This window comes from Manis pentadactyla, chromosome 3, assembly GCF_030020395.1.
Source record: "Manis pentadactyla isolate mManPen7 chromosome 3, mManPen7.hap1, whole genome shotgun sequence".
NCBI lineage: Eukaryota > Metazoa > Chordata > Mammalia > Pholidota > Manidae > Manis > Manis pentadactyla.
In genome coordinates, this window is record NC_080021.1 from 208,546,655 (window position 1) to 208,574,598 (window position 27,944).

At 49.9% G+C, this 27,944-nt stretch overlaps 1 protein-coding gene across 7 annotated transcripts in view; it reads right to left on the bottom strand.

The window, feature by feature from the left end:
• Positions 1-13,181, bottom strand: part of GGTA1 (glycoprotein alpha-galactosyltransferase 1 (inactive)) — a 69,599-nt gene extending 56,418 nt beyond the window's left edge. The window contains exon 1 of one of the 7 annotated variants that reach the window (XM_057498987.1): positions 13,155-13,181. Coding sequence is in view for 2 of the 7 variants with exons in the window: in XM_036915462.2 (XP_036771357.2) it covers positions 2,987-3,269 (283 nt within the window). In the remaining 5 variants the exon portion in view is untranslated. Of the gene's footprint in view, positions 1-2,986; positions 3,319-13,154 lie in introns of those variants that run through there. The other 6 variants (XM_057498989.1, XM_057498988.1, XM_036915462.2 and 3 more) reach the window with 6 other exon arrangements.
• Between the last annotated feature and the right edge of the window lie 14,763 nt (positions 13,182-27,944).

Below are 27,944 nucleotides of genomic sequence, written 5' to 3' on the forward strand. Positions count from 1 at the left end.
GAACTTGCTCACTTTATAAAGTACCACGTCTTTAAATCTCAGCTGATACATAGTGAGATTTCCCGACCAAGAAAGTCCTCAGACTAAGGTCACAATTGCACCCTCCATTCGGTTCCTTCCCTCCGGAGTCATGGCCCATAGTGGCCTCCACACCATCATCTTACTTCATGTTTAGCCCTCTGCTCATGCTGTCTTCTCCAACAACTCTTAAAATATCTTTATAAAAATAGAACATATAAGATAAACCACTACCCAGTCACTAAAACACCAAATAGTGTAAAAGATGTGGAATAATCACAAGTCTTGTATGTTGCTGTGGGAATATAAAATGGTATATCCTGTAGCCCAACAATTTCACACCTAGGTGAAAACAAATGTCCACAAAAGAATTCTACAAGAAGTAATAGCCCAAACTGGAAGTAACCCAAATGCTCAACAGAAAAATAACCAAGCAGAAGGCGGTATTCCCATACAATGAAATACTATTCAGCAATAAAGAAGAACAAACTACTCATATGCAACAACATAGATGAATTTAAAAATCACCAAGTCCAGCGAAATAAGTCAGACATAAAAGAGACACAGAGTATGATTCCATTTATGTGAAGTCCAAGAGTAGGCATAAATGGTGATAAAATCCAAAACTGGCTACCTGGAAGAATAGATGGAAACTTTATCAGATGATGCAAATATTTTTATCTCGTTTTGGGTGGTGACACAGGTATAAAGAGCTGTCAAAACTTGTTTGAGTTGAACACTTAAGAATTATGGAATTTCTTGCATGTAAATTACACATTAGTTAAACATTAGAAAAAGAATTTTAAGTATCTATAAAATAAACATCAAAATAGAAAGAAAGTACAGGGTAGAAAACACTCTCATTTCAAATACAGTTCTATTTGTACTATGAATACCCCTATAGGAATGCCAAGCCTCCACTTACTGCCGCCTACCCTTTCAGCAGTTCTCCCTCACCCTTGCCCTTATCTTAATGACATCAGTCCATTAGCCATTTTGTAGCCATCATGAGAGATGATGTAATGAGAAGAACACAGCTTTACAGCCGGAGTTGCATTCAAATCCAAACTGTAATTTAAGAGCTGAGTGCCCATGAAGGAGTTTCTTGGCCTCTCTGAATCTTCATTTCCTCAACTATGAAATGGGTGACTGGTTGACACCTATCCTACACCGTTGGGCTGGGCTAAGAAAGGGACTGTGCTCTGGCCAGTTCTTGGGGAACCTAATTCTTTTGGACCTCAGCCGGTGAAGCCAATTTGCATGTGAAGGTCCCACGAAAAGCCCAGAAAAATCTCAAGATGACACACAGGAAGGGTAAGAGGGCAGGACAGCAGTTCTGGAGTTTGGGTTGGGTGAGTTGATGCTAAGGGAGAAGTGACTATTCAGAAAGGTGCTCCTGGTCTGTGACTCAGGAGACATGTCCCCTGCAGTGTGTGGCCACTGGAGAATCATGCCCAACTCACCTGGCATGCCTCTTGACTTGTTTCCGCACCAGCAACAACCAAATCAGACTGGATCTGAGGAATCTGATATCAAAAACAGCCTCTGGGGGTTCCCAGTATTTGAGAGAGAAAGGCAGACTTGAACTGTTGTGTTTAAAGGAAGAAGGGAGGACTCAGAGCCCTGTCCCCTGGGCTCCCCTCCCTAACATGACAGCCCTTGAGCCAGCATCCTGGGCCTCCCAGGGGCACAGTTTGAAATCTCCTGGACCAGGTAAACCCTAGGGACTCCTTCAGCTCTTACTCAGTCATTGAGCACCTGTTACTTGCAACAATAACTGGGATCTGCACCTGCCTCCCATCTGGTAGGGGAGGCAAGGTACACCCAGAAATACCTCCCAACAAGGTAGACAGGCTTGCTTAGTACAGCCCAAGGAGCCCAGAAGTGCACCAGAATGACCACATCTCCCCACCCCAGCGCACCCGCAGCACACACAGGCCGAGAGCCCCTGGCCCTCAGCACTTCCTCACTCGGGGCTGTGTACTGTTTGGGGGTGTAGAAGCCAAGGCTCTGCCTGGGGAAGTGTCTCCCAGCTGAGAAGCCACAAGGCCTGGACCCCCTGCATCTCTTGCCTCCTGAGGCACACCTATTTCCAGGTCAACGAAGAAGGCAAGGGGCCTGCTCAGGAGCCGGGAGGACAAACGACAAGCCAAGCCGCGGGGCAGCCTCGGCTCCTTCCTGGACATCCTGCGAGCCTCTCTCCTTCTCCGGAGCGCGGGAAGATTGGGAAATCTAAAGTCGCTCTGCCTTCTCTCCTCCCGCGCTGACAATTTTTTCCACTTTACTGTTTCTTGGACTCCTTTCAAGAGTTTGTGCAATCACGCTGTTTAGATGTGTGTTTTTTTTTTGCCATTTTCGAACGCGCGGTGGCGTTTCTTTCGAGTGAGGGCGGGGTGGCGTGAAGTTGAAGGGACCCATTCGCCTCCCATCACCCCGATGCGGCGGGCCCTTTTGCTGCCAAAGTTACCACGCTTGAAACTTTCCCACGCCGGGTGTTTGGCTTGGTCCTGCGCTCTGAGCCCCTGCCCTCGGAGCTTCACGAACCCCTCACAGTCCCTCCCAGCCTCCTCTTCCGAGAAGCATCCTCTTCCCACCTTGCTCTGTCCCACAGGCGGGGGCAGATCCCTCACTCCTTTGGGGAGTCCCTGGGGCTGGGAGCTGGGGTCCTAGCCAGTGCCCCTTGAATTCCCTCTCGCCCGCCCCCCACGGGGAGACCTCGGCCGGCGGTCCCTCAGGCCGGAGCCTGGGAGGCTGGGCAGAGGCAACGACAGGGACAGCGGCTGGATCAGACTGAGGCGCAGAGGCAGAGACAAGAACAAAAGCCGGGACCCAGGCAGGGCGGACACAGCGCAGGGCCGGAGCGGCGGCCCGCTCCTCTCCCCCAGCCGCTCCCGCCCCCCGCCCGCAGCGCCCGGGCCGCGCCCCGCTCGCGGCCTCCGGGGACTCGGCGGCGCCCCGCGGGACCCACCTGATCCGCAGAACCCGCCTGGCTGCCCCGGCCCGAGGCGCCCTCGGCCGCTGGAGCCGCGGCCGCACCGCCTCCCCGGAGCCCGGCGGGGCGTGCCGGGCGGGCTGTGCCGCCTGCGCTGCCGCCGCCCGGCCGCCGGGCGCTCCTCCGGGCGGGGGCGCGGGAGCCGGCGAGCGCTCGGCACCGTCAGCGCGCGCCCCGCTCTGCGCCGCCCGCGGCTGTGTGCGCCGCGCGGGGCCCGCCCCGGACACAGCCGGCTGGGGGGCCGGCCGCGCGAGGGCATGAGCGCGGGTGCGTGTGTGTTGTCTGGCGGCCGGGAGACGGAGGGGGTGTTTGTTTCATTTTCGCTCAGGCAGAAAAAAGCCTGAAAGCAGCAAAAAAGAAAAGAAAATCCCTGGTGAGGGCGGCGGGGCCTCTGTGCCATCTCGGGCCTGCACGTGCGGGGGAGAAGGACCGGGATTGTGCGAGGACGGGGTGGGGTCGGGCACCCTATACCGCAGGGAGGGGCCTGGGGGGACTGGCGCACCGCCAAACGCTGGAAGCCGAGAGCCTGGGAGGTCGGATCCCCCGTTTGTTTCCTGCGGAAGGAAGAGCGCCGGTGTAGACAGCGACAGTCCGGCGGGCGCGAGCGCCTCTCGCCGGAGCCCCCACTCCCGAGCTGCGGAAACGGGGGCCCGGTCACTGAGCGCCGAGGGAGGGTCCTGCCCGTGCTCGTTCACACACTGGGTGGTGTCCGAGCCCAGGGATTCTCACACACCGCATTCTCTAATAGAATTATTTAGAAGAGAACCCTCACCATCACCACCAAAAAAAGATCTATTTCAGAGTTTACGCTCCTGTGCGCAGGGTGACAGCGGCTCACTCCTGGCAAGTTGTGGGTACACCGGGCTGCCCCGCCTCAGCTTGTCCTACGCTGGGAACGGCCACTCACCTCACTCCCACCCTTGGGCTCAGGGCTATCCATTTTGCCGGTGGAAATTTCAGTTTTTGCTGTGGGTCTGGCCGTTTTTGTGTTTTGTTCTGAGAGGAGCTGTGGAGTTCTCAAAATCTAACCAGCGTGTTTACGGACTATCTGAGCTGGAAAACACCTTAGATGACCTTGCCAGTGTCACTGGCCATTGAATGGCAATACCAAAGACTAAGAAATTCACTTCTTAAATATTTTCCTGCGTTGGAACTGTAATCTGACACCATGAAAGTGGCACAGAACGTGGTCCTGATGTATAATTTTTATTGTTTTATGCTCATGGAAAAAGAACAGAGGTTTGATTGACTGCTCAAAGGATGCATGGAGCTGCAGGCGGGCCAGTGATGTTTTGGACCTTTGGAGACAGGAATTTCCTGATGGGGCCACTGGAATAAAGTGGCCCACACAACAGCACAGGGATGAGGAGCTCCGTGGCAATCAGCACAATGAGCCCTTTGCTAGAACATAAATTGTGCCATTATTGTATTGCAGTGAACGCACTAGTACTAGTTCATTAGTAGTGAAAAGCTCAGTAAATACACAATGAGCAATGTTATCCTAAGTGCATTACTTCCCATTTTTCGTTATTGCATTTCAGAGCGCCTTGTTAAAATTGCCTGACCCATCAAACTGGATTGTAAACGAGTTTTGTTTTAGGGAAACAATGACAGTTAACTCTGATGGTGGCTAAAATGATGGCTCATCGTGATCAAAATCAAAAGATGATGACACAGGACACATAGAACATGTAAAAACATTAATTACTCTGCCACCGTTAAACCCGAGGTCAGAGGTTTGATTTCGCCAACTCATCATCACATTAATACAATGTTCATTTGAATTTTACTGGCATGGTGGTGGTGACTGTATTTTCTTAGAAGATTTGTTTTGGTTTTATGGCTGGTTTATAGAGCTCTGAGCGTGAGATGAGGCATTCATGATTAATTTTAGGGTGATAACTATTTTAGTAACAAGAAGATAAAGGTAACTAAGTCTCTGTGGGTCTGGAAGTTTGTGTGTTTTGTTTTAGAAGAGTCATAGTTCTCAGAATCTAACTAGCAAATTCTACTGACTGAATGTCTCAGCTGGAAAACACCTTAAAGATCATATAGGCTGGGTTTGGGGTCAGGAGTTCTAGGTTTAAGGCTTCAAATGAGTCATTCTTCTCCTCTGAGACTCATTTACCTCATACACAAAATGGGGATAAGATGACTAATATGTGGAGGAGGCAGAACCCAGTTGAGGAAACAGTGAGTAAAAGGGCCTTGGATCCGAGGGAGCGTCACAGAAGTGTGACAGGCTGAGCGTTTATGGAGAAGGCCAGGTAGACCTAAGGGCTACATAGGTAGTTCTGACTGCTTACCAGGCTTTGCTGCAAGCACTTCCCACATACCTAAGCCCACCCTGGCCCAGGAGGGAGGCCGAGGCCCAGACAAGTTCAGTGACTTTGTTCACCATCTCTCTAGGTCTGGCCAAAATGCTCTGGGGTCAGACCTTCCTCCCTGTGCCTCCTTCATCCTTTCAACAAATAGTTATGGGGACCCTACCATGTGTCAGCCGTTCATCAGCTGAGGACAGCGAGGCAAATAAATGTCAAAGCCCTGGAGCAGTCTGCAGCCCAGTCATTAAAGCAGACCTCCCCAGTAAGTGCTTCCAGGACCAAGTGGTCAGGGCTCAGAGGGACAGGTACAGGGTGCAGAGGACCTGAGACCAGAAGGAGGAGGAGGTGAAGCGGTGACAGTGACCCAGGCAGAGTCATGTGCAACAGTCTGGAGGTGAGAGGAAAAAGCCCTGTGTATGTGCTGGGAAGCTGCTCCTAAAATTCACGTGGAAGAGCAAAGGGCCAAATTGAACTAAGGCAGGTTTGACAGAGGAGGGAGGGGAGTTGGACGCTTACTCAGCCAGATGCCAAGACATACCACAAATCTCTCACAATGCCTGCAGTGTAGTGCTGGTGCCAGGAGGGATTATTCAGCCCATAGAGCAGAGTCAGGGGCCTCAAATGAGACCCACACGTGTGGAAATTCAGGGTCTGCCAGAGGTGGGACTGCAGATCAGCTGGGGAAAGAACAGACTGTTCAGAAAGTGTTGCTGGGCCCAAAAGAATTGAAAACAGGTGTGCAAACAGCTTGTACAGGAATGCTCACAGCATCACAATTGCAAAAAAGTGGGAACAACCCAAACCTTGTCAGCCTATCAATGGATAAACAAAATGTGGTACATCCATACAGTGGAACATTATTCACAAAAAAAGAAATTAAATCCTGGTACCTGCTACACCATGGGTGAAACTTGGAAATGTTACGCTAAGGGAAAGAAGCCAGACACAGAAGACCATAATCTTGAATGGTTTGATTTATATGAAATACCCCAAATAGGCAAATTCATAGAAACAGAAAGCAGCTAAGTGGTTGTCAGGGGCTGGCGGAGGGAGAGTGGGAGGGATTACCTGTGCGTACACGGTCTTCTTTTGAGGTGGTGAATGAGGCTCTGGAACTAGATAGTGGTGATGGCCATACAACACTGTGAATGTACTAAATGCCCCTGAACTGTGCACCTAAAATGGCTTAACCATTTGAAATGTGAATTTTATATTCTATGAATTTTACCACAGTTTAAAAACATCTCTCTGCACAATTAGCTATCTAGCTATCCATGCAAATAGTAAAATAAAATTAGATTCCTAACACACTCTCACTCTCTCTGTCTCTCTCTCTAACATATATGTATATAATACATGGGTAAACAACATAAAGGAAAAGAGGAACCTTAAAACTTCTAGAGGAAAATGCCATTATTACCTCAGAATAGGTATGAGTTGATTTAAACACACACACAGTGCTGACCATGAAGGAAACCATGGATAAATTTGACCACATTAAGATGTAAAACATACAGTAAGGATGGACAAACCAGAGATTGAAAGAAGATGTTTGCAACCTAGGTAATTAACAAAGGATTGGTATGCAGCATATATAAGGAACTCCTGCAAGTAAACAGGAGAAGACAGATATGCTTCCACGTTCACACCTGACTCAAGTCCTGGATGAAGTGTCACTGGGTCAGGGTCCTGGTATGTCCCCTTCATGGCACTTTCCTAACTGTACAGGTCAGTGGTCACATCTATCCTGTCACACTGCACCCTCAGCACATACCTGGCACACAAGAAACATGCAGTGGAAATGTGTTGACCAAATGGGGAAATGGGTGCAGAGGTGGAAGGACACATGAGGAGACCCCTTATATGCCTGCCTCATCTACACAGCAAGCTAGCCTCCGCCCTCCAATTCTCCTTCTCTTTTCACAAGGGCTCTTCTTCCTGAGATTCTCCTTGTCAGAAATACTGATAGGAGGTGATCTCTGGCAGGCAGGGTCTGGAACGTGAATCCAGAAGATTCTCGGCAGGAAAATTGCCTCCTTGAGGTCAGGATGGGGAAGAGAAATGTCAACACGGGTGCTGGGGGGAGGACCAGGGTCCCCTGGGTTTAATGAACCCTTCCCTCAGAAATACCAGATCAAGAAAATGGGAAATTTCTACAGAACCAGAGGAGCACAGGGCCCTGGAGCTCTGGAGATGGCCAGTACAGCCCCTCAGTTTACAGATTAGGAAATGAGACTCAGATGGGGAAGTGACCGCCTCAAAACCACAAACTAGGAATTTTCAGAGCTGGGTTTCTTTCCCAACTCTCAGCCCCAGACAGGTGAAGGAGCTCTGAGGCTCAGAGGGGAAGGCGTGTTAAAGCAGCGGCTGGAAGTGGTCAAGTTAGGAAACATGAGAAAGAGCCGAGCCATTTGTTAGAAGAGAGAGAGAAAGAAAGAGCTGAGCCTCAGAGGAACTGGGGATGTGGGGAGAACACCTGGGAGGAAGCGGCAGGCAGGTGGAGGAGCTCGCGTGCCGAGGCACAGAGGACGGACGGACGGACGTCTAAGGCAAGGCCCCGCAGGACTGCGCTGGGCAGTCCGCCCGGGTTCCAGGCCCCGGCTGGAGTCATAGCAGAGACGCTCTGAAGGGAGGACCAGAGACTCTCGCTTTATCCTTGCCCTAGAAGGGAGCCTCTGCAGGGTCCCCAGGAAGGGGGCTGGCACGGTGGAGATGTGTGTGGAGGCACTGCTCCCACTCAGTCCCTGCTGAGAAATGAAGACACAAAGGAAAAAAGGAAGGCAGAGAGGGAGGGAGGGAGAGCCCGGAAGGAAGGAAGGCAGAAAGGAAAGAGGGAAGAAAAAAAGGCTCCTGCCTTGGGACTGGCATCAGATCATCGCTTTCCTTCCAGCTTGATAATAAATAAAGTGGGAGGAACTGACAGGCCCGGGAGGCAGGAGGCTGACTTGGCTCACTGGGGGCCCATCAACTTCTCTGTCCTTTATTGAACCACAGAGATGCCCTTAAAACTCATCATTTCCAGGGGAAGAAATATCCTTTTTTTGTTTTACTTGGTTTTGTATTTGGAAGCTATTTGTTTGCTGATGATATTCAATCCCACCTCTGACACTTTCATATATCTAATTTTAAAAGGCAGAAGCGGAGGAAAAGCCAAGTATTTTAATGCTCTTGGGTTCATTTTTTTAAAAACCATCAACGCTCCCAAAGTATTCTACCAGATGAAATAAAATTATACGTATGCAACCAAAACTTTATAAAGCTACATTCCACCAGTTTCAAAAGTTGTGTTTCCCCCAACCTTTAGATGAGGCCGTAGAGATAATCCACGTGAGTGAAGGAGAGGGGGTGAAGGAGAAACTTTCACGAAATCCTTTTATGCTTTTGGATTGCTGTTCCATGAGAATGTCTTGTCTAGTTTTTAAATTAAGTCCATAAAAGAAACAGAACTGAAAAAGGAATGTCCAGGGTCTCCTCACGAGTTCATATGCTATCTTCTAGAAAATAGAAATCAGATCTGTAGCAGAACAAGCCCGGGATCAGCTTGATCTCAGATTCTGCCCCTGCAATCCCACAAGCTATGGAAAAATCACAGCCTCTCTGAGCCTCCGTTACATTATCTATAAAATGGGGATAGTTATCTCTACCTCCCAGGGGTTTGTAAAGATAAAAAATGAGATAATGTGTATGTTGTTGCAAGAGAGGCTCTAAAATACAATAAGGGACCAAATAAAAAGGAGCTCTTCTCAATTATCTAGAGAGTCTTTGAATTCTTCACGTACTAAACCCTTCAGGAATGGTGTCCCCCTACCCATCATGCTGTTCCCCCTGCATCTGATTAGCAAGTCTTCATCCTGAAGATCTCAGCGTCCTGGTTTCTCACCTCCTACCACTTTTCCCTGCCCCCTGGGCTCCAGCCACACTCTCAAAGCACAAGACATGTCAAGCACAGCCTAACTCTGTACCTGCTTTTCCCTCTGCCTGGGATGCTCCCACCACCCACAGCCACTTTTCTACTTATTGTAAGCATGTACTTCTTAGATATTTTTTTATTAAAAACAAAACTCAAAACCTTCTTTAAATAAGATATCCCATTAAAATCTGTCTCTGCTGGTCCTGGCTTATGATCTATGGGGCTGTCAGAAGAGCATGTGCTGGGGCCTGGCTTTTGTTTTCTTTTGTTTTGCTTTGTGACCCTGTTGGGAGGTCCCTGCTTAGGGGCTGTGTGTCCCCCACTAGGCAGCCCCATGGTCCCCTCAGTGAGTTACCTTCTGTTTCCATCCATGGTGCCCCCAGGCACACACCCCTGGCTCCACAGAGGTATCCCACATGAAAGCCCCTGTGTCTCCCCATTTCTGGAGGCAGTAGTCATGTCCTGGAGGACCCCAGCGTTATCAGTGACAGCCCCAGTAAAGTGAGAAAGTCCTGAATTCTGACAAAGCAGGGCCTCCATCTGGGCTCAGCCATTCCTAGCTGGGGTTTTGGACAAGATGCTGCTCTTCTCAGAACTTCAGTCTCTTTACTTGTATAACAAGGACTCCTACCTCATAGGATCCAGTGAGATGACCTATGTGGGGCACCTGGCAGTACGTGACATTTATGATGATTATCAGGACACCAGGGAATGAGCCCGAAATGGTGGGATTGAACTGGAAGGAGCAATTGGGAAGGAAGATGCAGGGGGTGGATGGACGTCTCAAACCATAGTAGATGTGGGCGACAATTAGCTTCTGGTACCTGCCCATCCAGTCCTGTGTCTCCCTTTGCACAGAAGGTGGGGGCCAACCTCCATTTTGGATGCTCACTATGACAGCTGGTCTCCCCAACGCTGTACATTGCATGGGCTGGTGACCCTGGACAGAACTGAATTGCTGCCTTGATCACAGATCATTTCTAAAGAACATCAGTGTTTTATCCATCCTAGAGCTGAGTATAATTGATTTTTTTTTCTGTCAAGTGGGCATAATTGATGTAAAATACTTATTGAACACTTACTAAATGCCAGTCCCTATGCCTGGGATACAAATACACATGCCCTGTGAACCGTGGGTGGGCAGTCTGCATGTTGACAGCGCTGTGACCTCTTTCCACAGGTCATCAGTGTCTGGCCCTGCCCTCAGCTAAATGCGGCCAAGTTGATCCGAACAAAAGGAAAAATGCGGGAACAATGCAAGGGGAAAAAGAAATGCAAGCCCACAAGATTTTCAGGTTGAATTTTTTATAAATGTCTCACAGCCTTTTAGACACCCATTCCCTGAGAAAGACAGGAGACGGAAGAAGAGAAAAGTGGTCTCAAAGGGGAAGAGAGAGCAGGGAAGGGAGAAAGGTGCAGGAAGGGGTTGCAGGAAGAGGCCAGAGGCCAGATCGCTTTAGAAACAATGCCTTCTCTTTGTCGTCTTTGCTTCGTGAGGAAGAGACTGGGTGTGTGCTCAACTCCATTTCGATAAAGCTGGGAAGGAAACCTGAGTCTATGTCTAGAGGGCAGTTGTGTGTATCTGTTGTCTACGTGTGTGAGTGTGCGTGGATGTGTCTGTCTTTGTGACTGTGTGTGTGCTGGAGTGTGCATCTATGTCTGTGCGTGTTTGAATGTGTGTCTGTACGCCTATATGTTCGTGTATCTGCATGCTTCAGCAGTGCCTGGCACTTACTATAATGAATATGTAGAAGAGAGCATGGGTGGATGACTGCGTCTATACAATTATTCTCGTAAGTTCATCTTAATGGGCCTGTCTGTGTCCGTGGTAGGGGCAAGGCCTGGATGCATGTTGGTGGTGTCTGGATGTGTGTTGTGAGTGTGTTTCCTCACACATAGGTGTGGGTGCACTTGAAGGGAGGATGCGTGTTTCAGTTTGTGCAGCTGCATGCCTGAGTGTGAGGGAGTGGCTGCTTGTGAGCATTTGTGAGCTTGTCTGTGAGGGAGGCCCATGAGCATGCCTCTTGGTGTGTGTGGTGAGTGTGTGCATGTGTGCACACAAGTGTGCCTAGACACCTGTGTGTGGAGGGATGCTGGCAGCTCCGGGTTTGTTTTCCCCTTCCCCAGCCAGGAAATGCCTGTGGTTTGTACAATTGGTCAGTTCTCCTTTCACTTCAATAGGGGCAAAAAGGGCCCCTGACAGCCTCTTAGCAGTTCTTACCCACCAGGTTATTTCTGCTTCCTGTGTGGAAACCAGAAGGGGCGACTTTGTAAGAGCTCAGCTGAAGCTGGTTCACATGCCGTGAACCTGAGGGTCTGGAGGAAACACCATGCTCTGGCCTCAAGGAGAGAGCCTCTGTTCTACCCTCTCCTAAGGCACTCCCAGATCCCCTGCTGGATGACAGGCAAGGCCCTTCCCCAGCCAGGTGAGCTCAGCACCTGCAGCAAGAATGAATAGAGCAATTAAAGAAGACACCAATAAATGAAAATCTATCCCATGCTCATGGATAAGAAGAATTAGTACAGTCAAAATGGCCATCCTGCCCAAAGCAATTTACAGATTCAATGCAATCCCTATCAAAATACCAACAGCATTCTTCAATGAACTAAAACAAATAATTCTAAAACTCATATGGAACCATAAAAGACTCCGAATAGCCAAAGCAATCCTGAGAAGGAAGAACAAAGCTGGGGGGATTATGCTCCCTGACTTCAAGCTCTACTATAAAGCTATAGTAATCAATACAATTTGGTACTGGCACAAGAACAGACCCATAGATCAATGGAACAGAATAGATAAACCAGATATAAACCCACATATATATGGTCAATTATATCATAAAGAAGCCATGGATATACAATGAGGAAAAGAGCCTCTTCAACAACTGGTGTTGTGAAAACTGGACGACTACATGTAAGAGAATGAAACTGGATTATTGTCTAACTCCATACACAAAAGTAAACTTGAAATGGAACGAAGACCTGAATGTAAGTCATGAAACCATAAAACTCTTAGAAGAAAACATAGGCAAAACTCTCTTGAATATAAGCATGAGCAATTTTTTCCTGGACACATCTCCTCAGGCAAGGGAAACAAAATAAAAAATGAACAAGTGGGACTACATCAAACTAAAAAGCTTCTGTAGAGCAAAAGATACACTCGTCCCCCCTTCTCGTCCTCAGCCAAATGGAAGCCGTTTGCCCAGCAGGTCATACCCCCACTTCATTGCATTTTCTCCATCCATCTATCTTCTTGGGATCAAAGGATACATCTGGAAAACTCACCTCATGCCTAACGCCTCTCTAGACAGATGTTCCCTCCAGGCAAACATCCAGTTGTATTTGAATACTCCACACTGATGGAGGGCTCACTCCCTCCAAAGACAAATCTTCTACTTTTAGCAGTGAAACTATTCATCTCTTTTTGTTCATTCAGCAAATATGTTTAAGCACCCACTGCATGCCAGGCCTTACACTAACCACTGGAGATGCAATGGTGAGCAAAAGCTAGCAAAGCCCACCCTAACAGAGCTCACAGATGGGCTGAGAGATTAACGAGTAGAAACAACTGCAGAAATAAAAGTTGCAGCTATGAACCATGAAAGGTATTATGAGAGGGCTTCTGGGTGCCCTTGAGGGCTCTGGGTGGGGAAATGAGGGAGTCAGGGAAGGCTTTCCTGAGGGCATGATGGCTAAGCCAGCTTCTCAAGGACAAGTAGAAACAAGGGGTGGAGAGAGGGGAAAGTGTAAGAGGAGCAGGGAACAGCATGTGCAAAGTCCTGTGATGGGCAGGATAAAAGAAGGGCACACATGTGGTTTGAAAAGGAAGCCAGTGAAAGGGGTCAGAAGCCAGGCAGGGAGAGACTAGGGTGGGATACAGCTGGGGAAGTGGGAAGGGGCCCAGACTTACGTTAACAGGAGAGCAGTGGAGGCTGAGGGTTTTAAGCAGGGACTTATTCATTCAGATCACCGGAATCTCACTTCCAATTCTTATCACAACATGACTCTTCTTCACCTGGTTGCAACATTCCCTCTTCTGCCAGGATTCCTCTGCTTGCTCCAGCAGGCCTCTTGCAGGCTCTCCTCACCACCCCAGAATGACTCAGACTGCAGGCATTTTAAGATCTCGAAAAGACACATATAGAAATGACTGTTGGTGTCACAAGCTGCATTAATGAGCAGGGTCTCATCAACAGCCTGAACGTGACCAGGGTGGCAGAGGGCCTTGGGAACAGAACAGCAAGTTTCCACGAGTCAAGAGAACCCAGCTGAGAAGCTTAGAATTCTTCCCTCAGATACTGCCTGCCTCCCCTCTCCCCACCTTCCATGCACACATACACACTTCAGACCTGGGTTTTAATTCACCTGCCATGTCGTCCATCCTGGTCCTGCTCTGGGGTTTCTGGTTTCTCTGAGGTTTCCGGGAAGGAGGTCTTTTGGAAGCAAATGGGTCTGTGGAGGGCTAACAGGGAAACCACCCCCACTCAGTCCTACCTGCCCTGCTTTCCCCCATCCCCACTTCCTGTCTTCCCTTGCCCAGGCGTCAGATGCAGACTCTTGAGCTATTCATGGTGGTTCCACCCATGTCTGCTGTGGGCCCCCCCGCTGGTGTTGCAAGAAGGCCTGGAAGCAGAATGCTGGCCTTGTGAGGACAGCAGCGTCCTAACCACCCGAGCCTGTGAGCGTGTTATATCACAAGACAAAGAGAATTGAGGTTGTGGGTGGAAATACGATTGCTAATCAGCAATCTTAAAAATAAAATGTAAACATTCTAGATTATCTGGGTAAACCTGAGAAGTCTTTAAAAATGGAGAACAGAAGGAGGAGTCCAAGAAGGAAGCAGAGTTTGGCGTGGTGGTGTTACGGGTTGGGTCTGTTCTTGGTTCTTTCTTGTCCCCACAGCAACAAAGAATTGAAAGTCAGAGACACAATAGTGAAGCAGAGCGAAAGTTTTATTTAAATACACTCCAAGGGAGGAGTCAAGGTATACAAAGGCATGGATCTTTTAGGGGACTATTTATCAGGACCGAGCCTGGAGGCACTTCTTTCATTGACAGGGTGAGGTCATTTGATTGACGGTTCTAATCATACACCCATTCCTCTTGGTGCACACGGAAAAGCCGGGTGGGAGGGGTGGGGAATGGGGAGCGAGCAAAACCGCAATTTTATTTTAATGAGATTATACTGAGGTGTGGTTTGGGTGGTTCTTAGTTTTGTTTGATTGCACCCTTGTTGCGCCCTGGCTGGGACTGGTTCGGCCTGATCCGGGTAGGCAAGAAGTTACCTCCCTGCAAAGTCTTTGTTATCTTCACGTGGGACCCCTTACCTGGGCAGAGTTTGGGCAGTTGTTTCCTTGAGCCTTATCTTCCCCTTCCTCTTCCCAGCTGCTCGCCTCTATCTTTCTATGTCAAGTGTAAGGCAAGGCCTCCACCCCTGCTCACTGGCTTTGAGGGTGAGCAGAGCCCAGGCCAAGGACTGTGGGCAGCCTCTGGAACCTGAAAGGCAAGGGGGTGGATTCTCTCCTAGCGCCTCCGGAAATGGAACCACCCAAACCACACCTCATCATAATCTCATTAAAATAAAATTGTGGCCTTGATTTGAGGCCAGAGAGACCCATGTTAAACTTCTGACCTCACACCTTCGAGATAGTAACTATGTGTGTTTTAAGGCACTGGTTGTTTGGTAGCTGTTACAGCAGCAGTAGGAAGTAAAACGCAAGGGGCCTGAGGATTTGGGTGCACCGTCTGGGAGGTGCCAGGCCCCCTGTTCGCCCAGCCCAGCCTCAGCTGTAGGAAAGCACCTGTCTGTCCCAGGCACAGGCGGGATCAGGGAAAGAGGCCCCTGGTTTGGAAGAGATACGGATCTAAGGGCCCCGAATGGACCCAGCACTGCCCGGGAGTTCTGGCCTTCTATTATAATGGGCACCACCCACCCCAGGTAATGCGGTGGGCATCGCTCTCGGCACTGCCCTGAAGATTCAAGTGATACAGTGATGAGTAAGTGAGGCACCCGGCTTTTGAGGAGCTTTTGGGCAGAAAAAGAGAAGGACATGAGGACAAGTTGAGAATCAAAAACCATTAAGACCCAGAAGAATGACGTCCTAATGGCAGATTGTCAGGCAGCGGCACTGAACACGCACAGAGACCTTCCTTGTTTCATCGTAAACCACACCACCTACCCCCAGACAGGACAGTCTGGAATCCCAACCTTATCAGTGGGCAGCCATGTGCCTGGCAAGCTGCTTACTGTCCCGGGGCTCCGATTCCCACGCGTACAGGGGACACCCCCCTCCTGCAGCCCTCTTCCTTCTGCCTGCAGTCCAGCAGACAGACAGGGTGACCTAACAGTGATTCATCCACAAATGTCTCTGAGCACCCGTGTGCTGACCCCCGGCTGGAGTCGTCAGACACATGTTTTCAGTTATTTCTCATACACCCTAAAGCAGTTAAGTGAAATAAGCTAGACACAGAGGACAAATACTGTATGATTCCATTTATACGAGGTACCTAGTGGTGGTCAAGTTCAGAGAGACAGAAGGAGGAATTGTGGTCCTCAGGGAGTGGTGGGAGGGGGAATGGGAGGGCACAGAGTTTCCATTTGGGAAGTTGAAGAAGCTCTGGTGGTGGATGGTGGTGATGGCTGCATGGCAATGTAACTCTACTAATGCCACTGAATTGTACACTTAAAAATGGTTAGGATGTAAATTCAGTGTTATATATATTTTATCACAACAAAATTAACTTTTAAAAACACTTAGACTTGTAGATGATGATTCACCCCATTTTACCGATGAAGAAACTGAGGCTTTAGGAGATTAATTGACTTGCCCATTGTGTATGCAGAGAAAAGGAGAGTTGGGATTTGAACCTAAGTCTGACTCTAAATCCAGGGTCCTGTTCTCCCAATACGTTCCCTCCATTCTTTCCCAAGGTCCCTTAGGAGCATCCACTGTGGGGGAGACAGGGCACTAGGAATAGTGGAGAGAGTGGTAGAGAACCTCACGAGGCAGAGGCTGTCTCGGAGGAGCATTTCCAAGGAAATGAGGAGCAAGCACTTCGCTTCGAGGTCATGTGCAGGCCAAAAAGGGGGAGGCTGAGGCCCACCATATCACCCCGCAACACACAGCTTGGCGGCTTGTCTTAGCTTTCCTTGACAATCCTTGCTTTCCATGGCAACAGTGGAAGCAGTGGCCCAGGAGAAGCCCCGCTGGAAAGGAGAAGAAGTTGTAGACACCCGTCTCTCCTCTGTAGCAACAGTCAGGATGCTGACGGCTCTCCGCAGCCCTGGCAATCCTGCCACGGGGAGGGAGCAAGCAGGACAGGGGTGAAATGGCCATCCAGAGTCACACAACACACCTGCGGAAGTCTTCAGAATTAGCACCCTCCAGGACTCAACTCTGAGCTGGGCTGTGCCCCGCAGTCAGAGCGGCATGCCCAGAGTCAGAGGGCGGCACAGAGAAAAGCCCTGGGAGACCCTATGGGGTAGACAGGTGCCGCCGCTGCCCCCAGAACAGCCCAGAAAACCAGGAGGCAGCTGGCTGGGGAGCAGGTCTGATGATTGCAAGCCAAACAGATGGCAGACGCTGGGACCACCCCCAGGGGCCCACAGGGGTGGGGAGGCAAAAAGCCATAGGTTAGTTGTCTGTTGTTGCTTAACAAATTCTCCCTGCAGTAGGGGCTTAAGACAACAAACATGCATTGTCTCACAGCTTCTGGGCCCAGAAAGCAGGTGTAGCTCAGCAGGTGCCTGGGGTCCGCTGCCTCCAGAGGCTAGAATCAAGGAGCCCCATCAAAGGTCACCTCATGAGGGGCGACCATTTCTAAGCTCACTCGAGGGGTTGCTGGCAGCACTCAGTTTCTCTCGAGCTGTGGAGTGAGGGTCCTCGTTCCTCCCGCTGAGGGACTGCAGGCCTCCCTCGGGATTGTGCCTCCTGGGCCTCTCCACAGAGCCCCTCACAGCACAGCGACTGGTTCCCTCTGAGTAACAAGTGAGGGGGAGCGAGAGAGCACGCAAAGGTGGAGGCCGCTGGGTTGGTCGCTTGATTCTGGTGACCTAAGCTAAACCGCAGCGGGGGCCTTGCTCCCCTGCATATGTGGCTCCTCAGTTCAGCTACTGTGGCTGCGGCCACGGGCCAGGGTGCTCTACCCTCCGGAGGCTGGCCCACCCAGAACCACCGGGCAGAGAATTCCAGGGTTCCAGGTACTCGGGGTGTGGTTCCCCAGTGCAGGCTCTGAGAGGTAAGTCCCCTTGTTCCGGGGGTCTCCTCACCCCGCAGAGGGCCTCCTCCCCAAGGCTGTTTGTAGCAATCCCTCCCCTTGCCACCCTCCACGCGGCGGCTCTCTTCCCTCCAACCACCAGGGTTTCCACTTCCAAATTGCTCACTCATTTTCCCTTATCCCAGTGTCCCGGCCAGCAGTCCCTTCCTCCAGCCCAGCCAGAGCTACTTACTCTTCCTCAGCTTTCTCCGTCTGCATGGTGAGCATATCACCAGCACACCCACGTGACACTGGCACAATATTCACTTCTGTGTGACCATCACTTTGAATGTCCAAATGGAAAGACTTCTCTGTCGAAAACAATGACATAACCATGAAATTGCGAAATTTTTAAACTTTGTGTTGCATGTATTATTTAGACAAAAATTTATGTCACATTTTGAAGTCGTGAGGCATTATAATGAAGCAAACATTTGCATTTCAACCACCTGCCCTTGACACTGGAAGTCACCTGATGCTGTCGGAGCCATTTGTGGGCTCCCCCACCCGCCCTTTGCCCACCCCCAGCTGTAACTGTCACCTAAGTTGGGTTGCTGATTTTCTTGCCTTTCAAAAACAGCTTTGCCACAGAGGTATCTGCCCCTACACACTGTATTCGTCTCTCTGATTTTGAAGTTTCTTCAATTTTGAAGCTTTTATACACATGGTTTCGCATATGCCTTCTGTGATCTGTCTGTTCTCCCTGATACTTTGTTTCTAAAGTTCATCTATGTGTTATTTCCAGCTGTAACTCCTTCAAATTCACCACTTTATGTAGTCCACTGTGTGAACAGAAACTGGATACATAAACTGTAATATAGTCTTCTGACTTGTGTTTTTTTTTTTTATTCTTGGTATGTGATTGATAAATCCTCTCTTAGGAAGGGTAGTATGTTCTTCCTCCCTTGTTCGGTGTTAAACTCATATTGATACCCCGAATAATTTCTTATTTTAATTTTAGTGGTTTGTGCAGTTCAGTGACTGGTCCTCAGCATCCCCCCTCTTTAGTCAACCCACATCCACTAGAATCCTGAAGGGCTCCAGCTGCAGAAAGTTTTCCCTTGGGTTGAAGGAGAACCTTGACTTTCTCCCACTGGTCCCGATTCTTCCCTTGCTGCTCCAGTGATGTAGAAGATGTCCACACTTCTGGGCCAGGACAGCCCTGAGTAATGCTTCTCTACCACGCCCAGCCCTGCACCCCACCCCAGTCCCACCTGTATCTACTTCCCCACCATAGGCTCCACCAAACCTTACATTCTCCCCCGATGCAAGGCAAGATTTTCAGCTCTCAAAACAGAAGGAACAAAATAGCAGCAAACTGCTAGACACTGAGCAGGGACTAGTGGTTACCAAAGGGGAGGGGCTGGGGAGGGGAGGGGGCAGGGAGAAGGAGATTAAGGAGCACAAAAATTTGCAATCACAATATAGGCTGGTCACAAGGGCGGTAGTACAGCACAGAGAATACAGTTAATGATTCTGTAACATCTAACTACGTCGGTGGACAGTGACCGCACTGGAGGGGATGAGGACTTGATAATATGGGTGAATGTTGAACCACTGTGTTGCGTATTTGAAACCATCATAAGATTGTATATCAATGATACTTTAAATAATAAAAAAGATTTCCAGCTCTCTACCCATGGATTGCTATCCTGTCACTGGCTCCACCTCTAGTTTGGTGTAACCTAACACTCTCAAATCTTGCTCATGCATGTGGATAAGGTCCCCCAAACAGTTAACCTTCAATTCTGCAAATTGGAAGCCTTCCCCCTGCTCACATAAAACCTCCAGTCCCAAGGTTCACTCATGCGTCCACACTGGCTGCCACTCCATGTCACAGCCATGGCCAAGGCCCTGGGAGGCGGAAAGGGATGGATGCCAGTGCTAGTTGAGCAGGTGACATCATCTGACACAGCCGTGCCCCCACCTCGCTAAGGGTCTACATCAAGATTCAGCCTGTAGCCCTGCCATCTACCCTCACAGAACTCTCAGTGCGGCCCCAGCTCATCAGGAGGTTGCAAACTAGAAAGCTCCTCCTCTCTGGGCTACACATGGTCTAGGAGCCCCACAGCAAGCCTGCTCAGGCCCTTAAGTGTTACAGAGTTGAGCGAGCAGCTCCTGACGTTCCCACGAGGACGGGGGCAGGTTGCAACAGTAGCCACTAACCCCGTGGGACACCCGCCCTGAGTCTGCGTTGCCACACCAGACCCCTTGTCCTCAAGAAGAAACCCCTGAGCGCCTTGCCAGGAAGTCCCACCCTCCTCCACCACCCTACTCTGCCACACATGCAATGTAGTCTGCACCTGTGGACACGCAGGTCTCCCTCCAGGAAGCTCCTCAGCCCTAGTACAGATCAGTGGGTACAAACAGCATGAGGCTGGATGGAAGATGTTGCCCAACCAGGCGCACATACGAAGGTGTCTGAATCCTGATGCTGGCCAGCCAGGCCCCACGGGACACAAGGATAGTGTTCTCCTTGTCCCACCCCTGCTAATAACCGGATCCACCCACACTGTTAGGAAAAACACAATTTTTGAAACTTCTGTTTCTTTGGTATAAGCCCCTAAGAATTTTTCATCTCCTTCTGATAAAAAGGAATTAGCATTTTAAAGTCAATCCAAGAAGCAACCGCTGTGTAGTCAGCTCTGGGAGGGGAAAGTACAGAAGCAATGTGGTTGAAGAAAGTTGTGTATTCTAGCTGAAGAAATACAGTGTTTTGTCAGCTCTCCTCCTGTGGTTCTGACCACTCTCTGCCTTGGAGTTCCTTCTTTGTGTGAGAGACTTAACTCATATGTGCCTGTGAGCCCCTGCGTGGGACCCGGGTTGACCATCTCTCTCTCTCTCTCTCCCAGGCCCCAGCCTGGAGGTTGGCTCATAATAAACACATAATCATGGAAATCAAGAATGGAGAGGGAAAGAAAACCTGGAATCTGGACATGCTACTCCCCTGCTCAAAGATCTTCAATGGTTCCTCACTGATGGCAGGGTAAATTGCAAGCTCCTTAGTCAGATATTGATGGCTTTGGCCGCAGCTCAGCTCTGTCTCCTCATTTCCCGTCATGCCCCCCCATGTTCCCAGCTCTCCAGTCCGCAGTCACACAGGACTCAGCGTATCAGTCAGGGTTCGTTTGGAGAAGAAGAACCATCAGAAGTGACAGAGAACTGGGATATACTGCAGGGAGTTGACTTCATGCAATTCTAAGAGCATACAGCTGCATAACTGGTTTATGCACCGCTGTGGCCCCTGCTTCTAGTGCCAGGTCTGAGGCCAGCAGGATGGGCAATAGAGAAGGGAAACGGGCAGGAGCTGGGGACAGCAAGGGCAAGCTGGACTCCATGAGAACAGAACTGGAACCCATGCTGGTCGCTCATCGTGTCCCAGCCTCTAGCTTCCCTCCTGGGTTGACCTTCAAGAGAAGCTGAAGCCTTTGTTGAAAAAACTGACCCAAGAAGTGAAGAAAATGAAGGAGAAGATCCAGCAAGAGCTGGAACAGGTGCAGGCCCAGCTGCCACATTATACCAAAAAAATAAAAAGAAAGGAACAAAAGAAGAAAAATAAAAGAGCCAGTAGATCTATGTCAACATGTGTGAGCTGCAAGATGGTCTCTACTGATCGTGTGAGCATCAGCCAGCTGGGCTGCCTTCACTTCTACTTTCCAAACCTCGTGCACACGTCTCTATGGCCAACCCTCACCCAGAGGAAATTCCAGAAAATGTAGTTCCAGCTCAGCTAAATTTGACCAGACACTCACTTCCCCAGACTGTTTCCTTTGCCTAGAATGTTCTTCCCCATTCTCCTCCTGAATAATTCAGACTCTTCTATCAAGGGCCCACCCGAATAGCTCTTCAGCCCCAAGTGTCTCCCATCATCCTGGGGCGGACTGAATTAGCCCTTCCCTGTGCCTTGGGGACCCCAGTTCAAGCCTTCATTAGAACCTTATCGTACGTTTCAGAGAGCTAACATCTATTTCCATCCTCACATGTGAGGCTGGATCTGTGTCACCCCTGTGCCCGAGAGACCAGATGCTACTAAACATGACCTCATCCATCTTCACACCAACCCTTTAAAGCAAAATGTTTTTATTGTCTCCGTTTACAGTCAAGGAAACCAGGAGGAGAGGCCACTTGCCCTCCACTGCACAGCTGACACAGTGCAGAGGCAGGACTCAGCCCTGGTCTCTCTGATTCCAGGGCCCGAATTTTTCATCACCGTGCAACTCTGTTTAATGTATGGTGAGAGTAGGGTGGTAACTGTCCTGGTGTGCCTGGGGCTGGGGGTTCCTGGAATGCTAGATTTTCAATTTCAAAGTCAGGTCAGTACCAGGTAAATGGAGACGAGCTGGTCACCCTCGGAGAAAATGCTCTGGCTGTTCGAAGGGGGGAGAGGTGCTGGGAAGTCAGGGAGGGGCCATCCTGAAGCAATGAATGTCCGCCACCTGCCAAGGGCAGAACCAGAAGGGAGTTTGGGGATTGGCTTTATTTGTTATCTAATTTCATCCTTGGCAACCTTATTTGGAAAGCAATTTCAAGCCATCGTAGTTCCATAGTTGCTAGAAACACATGGAACTGTGTGGTAGGAGACTAAGGGTGAGGGGTGGCAGGGAAAACATCTCCTTTCCTACAAAGCCCACCAGGAACCTGTGGACTGGGGGTTAAAACTGTGACTCACTGAACCAGCAGGAACTCGGGGTGGAGGTGCTTCTCTGGGTCCTGCCCCCCAGAGATGGTGGAAAAAGCAGCAGTAGGGTTGATAAAAGTAGAATCCCAGCCTCGTAAACATCAGTGTGGGGAGGAGGTGCTGCATGTGACCCCATTGGTTTGGCCCCGGGAGAGGATTTATCCAAGGGCAGAGCGATGGGGAGCAGAGCCAACCCCCTGGGGCCCAGGCCCCCCCCCCCCCGTCTCCAGCTGGGGAGACTACCGGGCAGGGGAGAGTGGCCTGGCACGCGCTGCCTTCAGGCAAGTCGCTCCTTTCTCTCTCTGACGCTCATTTGCTTCACTTGTAAAGGTGGGAGGACTTCTGGGTCAAATAAGAAGAAACACAAAGTTCTAGAGCCAGGCAGACGGCTTAAGAAATGTCGGTGCCCTTCTGTCGTCACTCCCAGCCCACGGCCCGGTGTTCCAAAGTCGGATTCTTACCAGCTGTTTGATTAAGCAAGTTAATGTTGCTTAGTGTCAGTTCCTATGGAGATGAGGTGACAATGCTTACACCTGGGGTTACTGACAACGTGGACAAAGAAAGTTGTCTTAACCATTGGCACCTCTTAACAGCTAGAAACTGTCTTTGTTTGGGGAAAACACCTTGATGAGCTTCTTAGAAAGACTCACAAGGCTGGGTGCAATAAGGTGGGCTCCTCTTCAGCAGAAATGGGAGGCTGTTTGCGGCAGGGAGTTCTTGACAGGGGGAGGAAGAGATGGGGCAGGGGAAGGGGAGGAAAGGGCAGCAGAAAAGCCAGCAAGATGGAAAGAGCCAGCACCTGGGAGCGGGGGATGAGGGGTTTTAGAAGAATGATACATTGCCACTCTCCCCAGCAGGTGTGGGTCGCACTGTCCCTCCTTCTCTACTCCCAGATCATCAGTAACATTTGTCAGTAGCACAAGTACTTAATACAAATAGTGTGCGTGCGTGCATGCGTGTGTGTGTATTTGTGTAGCTCAAAGAAAGCTAATATTCCTGTCTGAATCAAGGCAGGACAAAATGGACACCAGAATAAGGAAGAAAAAACTAAAGATCTGAGAGAGCCTAGTTTGGCAGAGACCACTGGCTGTACCTGGACATCCATTCTCCCCCCTTCCCAGGCTCACAGCTCCCTACATTCCCCAGCCTCCCCTGCAGTAGGTGCCAGAGGCGAATGAAGGGGCTGGAGCCTGAGGAATGTGCTAGAAGTGATCAGTGCTATTTCCAGGCCTAGCCTGGAAAACCTCCCACAGCAGCCCCTCCCAAACAGGCTTTGGGGGCCCTGTGTTGACAATGGCAGATCCACCATCGGCCAGGACCCACCCCCACCCCACCAGCCTGGAACCTCACAGATCTTATCATGAGAGAAAAACAAACTCCTATTGTGTTGGGTCATTACATTCTAGGTCTGTTTGTTAAGGAAGGTCAGCCTACACAAAACAGTTTGCAGAAGGCTTTAGACTTCCAGGGACTGTGGAATCTGGGTAGAGAGTTAGGGGTGGAGGGTGCTGGGCACATTTCAGCAGGTCTCTGAGAGAGGGGGTTGTCATCTGATATGTGGGTTTTGCTGCACGTTGAGTGTTTTGTATGCAATGACAGCCATTCTGACTGTGGTATACTTGTCCTGGAGGAGTTTTATCCATCTCTCAAATGGATTCATAAACCCCGCCCTTGGGGGCAGGGGTTGTGGGGACTGGCTGCCAGCCACAAAACAGTCACCGGCATGAGGAACTGGTCCAGAGAGAGCTTAACTCCAGGTTTGTTTTCTCCGTGCTGGGGAAAGAAGTCTCTCTCACCAAGCTGAGTTGAGCTGGAGTGTGTTGGCAGGAGGGGAGCTTGCTTGGCTCAGGAACACCCTTCCTACGAGGAGAGCACCCAAGCCGGGGTATTTCTAAATTCCTGGCCTTTGCGATAAGCCTGCAGCCTCACAGCACAGAAAGGGAGAGAACCTGCCCCTAGGGTTTCTAGCAGGTGAAATGTAAATCCGCCTGCCTCTCTGCGGGCTCCTGGGGGCTAGGTGGTGCTCTGGGGCAGACACGGAGGCGCAGAACTCTGGAACCCTTCTCGCTGCCCCTGAGGCCTCGTGAGGTGTGGATACTGAGGCTTTGAGGCCAACCGAACACACCGACTTTGGGTCACAGTGGCCTGAACCAGAAACCGGGCGACATGAGGCAGCGTGGTGGACAGACACTGCGGACCAGCCGCAAGCAGCAGCAGGCACCACCCCACTGGTGACGGGGACGAGGCACCCGGCTATGTCCACAGAGTCCCTGACAACCCAGCAGTGTGATCCAGACTTGCCGTCAATGTGGGTGGAGGGGGGCGGTGGCTGCTTTTAACTGAACTTGAAAAATGGAGATGGGATATGATTTGTGACCAGAGGTGGAAGAATTTGTGTTTGTCACCAGAACTTAGAAGAGAGGGCTACTGGTCCCTGGCGACCCCCAGGGGATACCTGCCCACCCAAGCCAAGCGCCGTTCCCTCTGCCCACTTCTGCTCCAAGCTGTGGTCCTCAGCATCTCTTGGCACTTCAGGATCTCAGGAAACATAGAGACCTGACTCTCCAGGAGCAAACCAGCCCCAGGCAGGCGAGTGGAGGCCTCAGCCCCAAAACAAGTGTCCTTTTGCCCCATGCGAGCAAGGTCAGGGAGCGTGCAGGGGGGAGAGACAGAGCAACAGAAGAAGGAAGTGAGCTGCCTTCTGGAAAGGCTCAAAGGACTTACACAGGGAAGGTTTTGGCCAGGGTGAAGGAGGGAGGGTGTGAACAGCATTGCCAAGACTACCAGAGGGTCAAATGTCCACCATGTCTGTTCAGCTTGCAGACAAGCAGCCCATGTCTCTGCACGCTGGAAATAGGGAGCAGCAAGAAAAGATGTTAGGGAACCAGCCAGGGTTCTGTATAAAGAAGCTCAGGATGGAAAATTGTCACCTCTTGGGTTCATGGTTCCTGGCCTTCCAGAAGCCACAGCCGGCATTCCCAGCGACCTTGGCTCGCAGGCTTCATAGCTTTTCTGCCAGCCAGGGTTTGAGTCCCAGCTCCATCACTTACTAGCACTGCTTGAGCACATTAGTTCATGTCTCTGAGTCTCAGTTTCCCCATCTGTTAAATGGGGATTATAATACTTGCCAGGTAAGGCTGTTGCAGGGAATCAACAGAAATAGAATGTGAAAGCAATTTGTCCTAATCATCCCCATTGGTTCTTAATGAGTGAGCATTTTCTCTGTACCAGGCTCTTTTACTGAATTGTCTAGTTCAATTCTATGATCCCTCTTGACAGACGAGAGAGCTGAAACCCAGGGGGGAAGTGATTTTCGTAGGGTTGCTCAGCTTTAATGTAGGCAGACTGAAACGCTGGCAGTCTGACCCCAGCGCCCAGGCTCTGGGTGTCTCCCCATGTTTCCCACACAAAGCACGTTGTCCTCAGTGTTCAAAGTGAGGCTGAAATCTACAGTGGAGTGTAAAGAAAGGGAGCATCATTCTGAGAAAGGTTCTTGGAGGGCGCCCGGTCCAAGCTGAAATTTTCCAAGAAAAAGCTGTCTATCAGTAGAAGGGAAGAGGTGGAGGGAAGGCATTGCCCTGCGGCAGCCGCAGCAGGGTGGGGAAGTAGAAACACACGAGGTGGTTTTCAGAGCAACATGTAATCCGTGTGGCTGCAGCCGAGGATTGAGCAGGGGCTTCATGACTGGAGCTGTTTCCTTACCAGAAGGAGTAGCCATTTTTCTCTCGGGCCCCTTTACAAATCCAGCAGACTGTAACTCCATGAAGGCAAGCACTGGTCAGTATCCTCCCCTGCGGCAGCGCCATTGCCCAGCCTGGTGCCTGGACCACAGTAGCCCCAGACAAACATTTACTGAATGAACTGGAAAGCGGAGGGCATATATTCTCATCCACCTCTTTTTTTTGGCAGAACTACAATGATATCATGCCACTGCTCTGCCCCTGCAAAGGAGGCTAATGGTAACTGGGGTGAAGTAGGGTGGAGGTTAGAGGAGGGATATGGATGGAACTCAGTACCGCTGACCAGCAGTTATCGCAGGGGACAGAACCACAGCCATCTCCTCTTCCTCACACCTGTTCACCAGGATATTGTCGGAGATAATTCTCCACACATCTCTCAAACACATCTTGCAAGCAGAGCCACTGACTGCCCTTTGTTCTAGACTATCTTGTCAGGACATTTGTATAGTGAACAGCCTTGGAAGATGAGAAGAGTAAAGGTTTTGGATTCTTTGAGCCCAGGACTCATTTTTTTATGTTGCAGCCCACTGCAAGTGAGGCATCCGGAGGGACCCATCTGAGTTGCCCCAGTGTAGAGTTAATACTATTAAATGCCTATTAAAATACAAGACACCCAGTTAAGTTTGAATTTCAAATGAATGACAAATCTTTTTTAGTGTAAGTTTGGCCCATGCAGTATTTAAGACATAGGAGAAAAGGTATTCATTGTTTATATGAAATTCAACTTTAACTGGGTGCCCTATGTGTTTATTTCCTAAGTTGGGCAGCCCTGCCCCCTTGGGACTGGGGACAAGAGGAACTGGTGCAAATATGCTGACACTTATGCCCTAGCCAGGCTGTGAGTGATAAAGCCCTTTGTCTCTGACCCAAGAGGCTTGTGTTTTCTGCCAGCATCCAAGTTAGCTCTCAGGTAGGGCAAGTCTCATACCCTTCCCAGTTCTTGATAAGTATCTTCTTGCCTGAGCTTCAAATCTGACATAGAGTCAGCAGCCCAGAATACCTGTGAGATGCACGCTTGTCAGTCTGGATTTGGAATGGGTTTCTGGGGGTTAGTGCCGCAACTTTACATTTTACTAACTCATTGCTGTTACCATGGTTACTATAACTATATAGAGCACCACAGCTTCCAAAGAACATTTTCAGGCAGTCTTATTCAATTTCCCAATGACTTGCTGAAATATGCATGCTTATTCTTCCTTTAGAGATTGGAAAACTGAAGTTCAAGGTCAAGAAGTGCATTGCACAAGGATGCAGAGCCAGTAAGTGGCACAGCTGGGATCACTCAACCAAAGAGGACTTACAAAGACCTACTATGTGCCTAACACTGGGCTAAGCTCATTACATACTTTATCTGGTACAAGTCTTTTTTCCTAGTGCAAGCCTTATAAAGGGGTTTTATAACTCCCCTAGATTCACATAGCTGGAGAGTGGCAGAGTCAAAATGAGAACCTACTTCTGTTTAATGCCAAAGCCTGAGCAAAAATGGTAGGAGATCGTAGGGCACATGGGTTGGGGGGTGGGGAACCCCCAGCAGAGAACAGCATTTCAGGGAATACAACCTTTATAGGGGTTTCCCAGCCAGTAGATGGGCTCAAGACAGGGTGCAGGTTCCAGGAGCCATAACTAGCAGTGACTAGACTGGCCAAATATGCTAAAGTTCAAAACAATATTCCCATTCCGTCTGGGAACTGCAGCAGTGGGTGGGGGAAACTGAGGCAGCTCAGACACACAGACTGGACCACCTCAGCAACCACACATCCCAGGACTTCAGCAAATACCACAGTTAATTCCAGGGCCCACAGGCTGGTGGGTCGGGCAGCCCAGGGTTCCAACAGTGTCAGGGATGGAAAGATGATTTAAGCTGGGAGGTACAGGAAGGGGACAGTGATATTTTCCATATATCCTTGGGAAAAAGTTGAGTTTTTGGAAAATACACCCTCTTGCACCAGAGTTTCCCAAAGTGTTTCTGAAACATTAGTTCCAAAAAAGATAAAAAGGAAATTTTATATAGAAATTAGTTTGAGAAA